This window comes from Gekko japonicus, unplaced genomic scaffold (assembly GCF_001447785.1).
Source record: "Gekko japonicus isolate JY-2015 unplaced genomic scaffold, Gekko_japonicus_V1.1 scaffold232, whole genome shotgun sequence".
Lineage (NCBI taxonomy): Eukaryota > Metazoa > Chordata > Lepidosauria > Squamata > Gekkonidae > Gekko > Gekko japonicus.
Window position 1 is genome coordinate 1,241,906 of NW_015162481.1, and position 2,117 is coordinate 1,244,022.

The 2,117-nt window shown below is 47.0% G+C and overlaps 1 protein-coding gene across 1 annotated transcript; it reads right to left on the bottom strand.

The window, feature by feature from the left end:
- Positions 1–200: 200 nt before the first annotated feature.
- Positions 201–1,634, bottom strand: KCNS2 (potassium voltage-gated channel, modifier subfamily S, member 2). Its single transcript, XM_015405866.1, has one exon. It carries the CDS (start codon positions 1,632–1,634, stop codon positions 201–203), a length of 1,434 nt encoding a protein of 477 aa, XP_015261352.1.
- Between the last annotated feature and the right edge of the window lie 483 nt (positions 1,635–2,117).

Genomic DNA, 2,117 nt, shown 5'->3' on the forward strand with positions numbered 1-2,117 from the left:
TGAACCTTTTGAAACCTTGACATACATGTCAATTGCTACTGAAAGACTGCATAAAAGGGGGGGTATACCTCATGTTGGAAAAGGCAGGCTTTGGACTCTGTCCTTGGTGCAGCATCGACAACAGCAGATGCTGAGAGAAACAACGAAATATGAAATGCAGCTCAGTTCCCCATCATGCAAACTGGTTCTAGAACCAGGGACTAATGCAGCGAGTCATTTAGACTTAGTTCACTGGGTGTGCTTCTGCTCATGTTTGTGAGACTGGCCATAAGAGACTTCACTTTATAGGCATAGTAGTCCCTTAAATTGACAGAAGGGGCCACTTTCATCCCATCGTCAAAATCACAGCTCCTCATTGCACTCTCTAGCTGCTTTTGGCGCCTATAAAAATGGGAGAATTTGTTGAAGATGAGCGTGATGGGAAGGACCACAACCAGGATGCCAGCTAGGATGCAGGCAGAAGCAGTCAGCCTGCCTGCCATGGTCACAGGGACAACGTCTCCGTAGCCAACTGTGGTCATGCTAACTGTAGCCCACCACCAGCAAGCGGGGATAGTTTCTAGGCCTCTGTTTTCTTCCTTTTCAATTGTGTAGGCCACTACAGAGAATATAGAGATCCCAACTGAGAGGTACAGCAAGAGAAGCCCCACCTCCCTATAGCTATACTTGAGAGTGGCTCCGAGAGATCTAAGGCCTGTTGAATGTCTAGCAAGTTTTAAGATGCGGAATATCCTCATGAGTCTCAGGACCTGGGCTACTCTGCCTAAGTTAGCTAACGCGGGGCTACTTTCCACCACCAAGTTAACAATTAAGGTGATGTAAAATGGAAGGATGGACATGAGATCAATCAGGTTTAGTGCATGCTTAAAAAACTTCAAGAAGTCTGGTGCAACTGCAAATCTGGCCACCAGCTCGAAGGTGAACCAGGCGATACCAAAATGTTCCACAATTTCAAATCGGGGGTCTTCCTCAGTGCTCCCATTGCTGCGAACAATCTGGAAGTCTGAGAGGCTGTTCAAGCACATGGTGACAATGGACCCCAGAACAACCATGATGGAAAGGATGCTAAATATTCGGCTCAAGACAGAATAGCCAGGGTTGTCTAAAGCGAGCCACAGCTGCCGCCTGACTTTTCCAAACGGTTGCTTGTCAAACTTAGCAGCATCATTGTAGAATGCCAAGATCTCATCAAAGGAAGAATTGGTGCTTTCCTGGTCACTGTGGTCTTCCCATTTCTCTTGATCAGGTTCCATTTTCCTTCCATGGTAGCTGTAACTGCAGCAAGAGTCAATGAAGAATTCATTGATCCCCCAATATTCAATCTCCTGGCTGAAGGAAAACACACAGAGCTCGCCCATCACGTGAAGCTTTCCGGTGTTATAAAAATGCAACACATACGGGAAAAGTTCGGGGTTCCTATCAAAGTAGAACTCGTTCTTGGTGTCGTCATAATCATCACAAAGCTCTAGAATCGACTCCTTTGAATGGCAGCTCAGCAGCTTGCCCAGCCTGGTTTCCGGGAACCTCAGCAATGTGTTCGATCTCATCTTTTTCTTAAAGCCCCCGACATTGATGCTGATTTCACTGTCTTCAAAATCAACATCTGATAAATACCTCAGACTTAGCCCCGTCATGGTGAGTTCCTTCCAAAGCAATGTGGGACAGGAGAAGATAACCTAGAGAATAATTAAAGGAGGCAATCAGAGTTAATGGGTGCATAGGGGAAATGATATCTATTTAATACATGTGGCTTATCTGGATCTAGGGCATTTACACACAGCAACCTACACCCCTTTAGAGTGTCCAACTCCATCTCCCTCCTTTGAGAGAGAGAGAGAGCTTTTGTTATGAGCTGGAGGTGCTGGGCTCACTAATTCACAGTGAATCACAATTTAAGAACTTGCCTTTTCCTTACACCTTCCTCTCTCCCTCCTCCTTTGACAATGCCCTGTGAGACAACGCCAGGCTCAGCCTCTGAGTGTCACAGCTCCCTCCTGGACCAAGAGTGGAAATAGGGCAGAGCTGGATATGAATGGCTGGGTGGGCCGTCGAGGCATGCCCACAGCTCCAGGTGAGATGCTGGCACACACACACACACACCCCCAATCTGTAGCGCT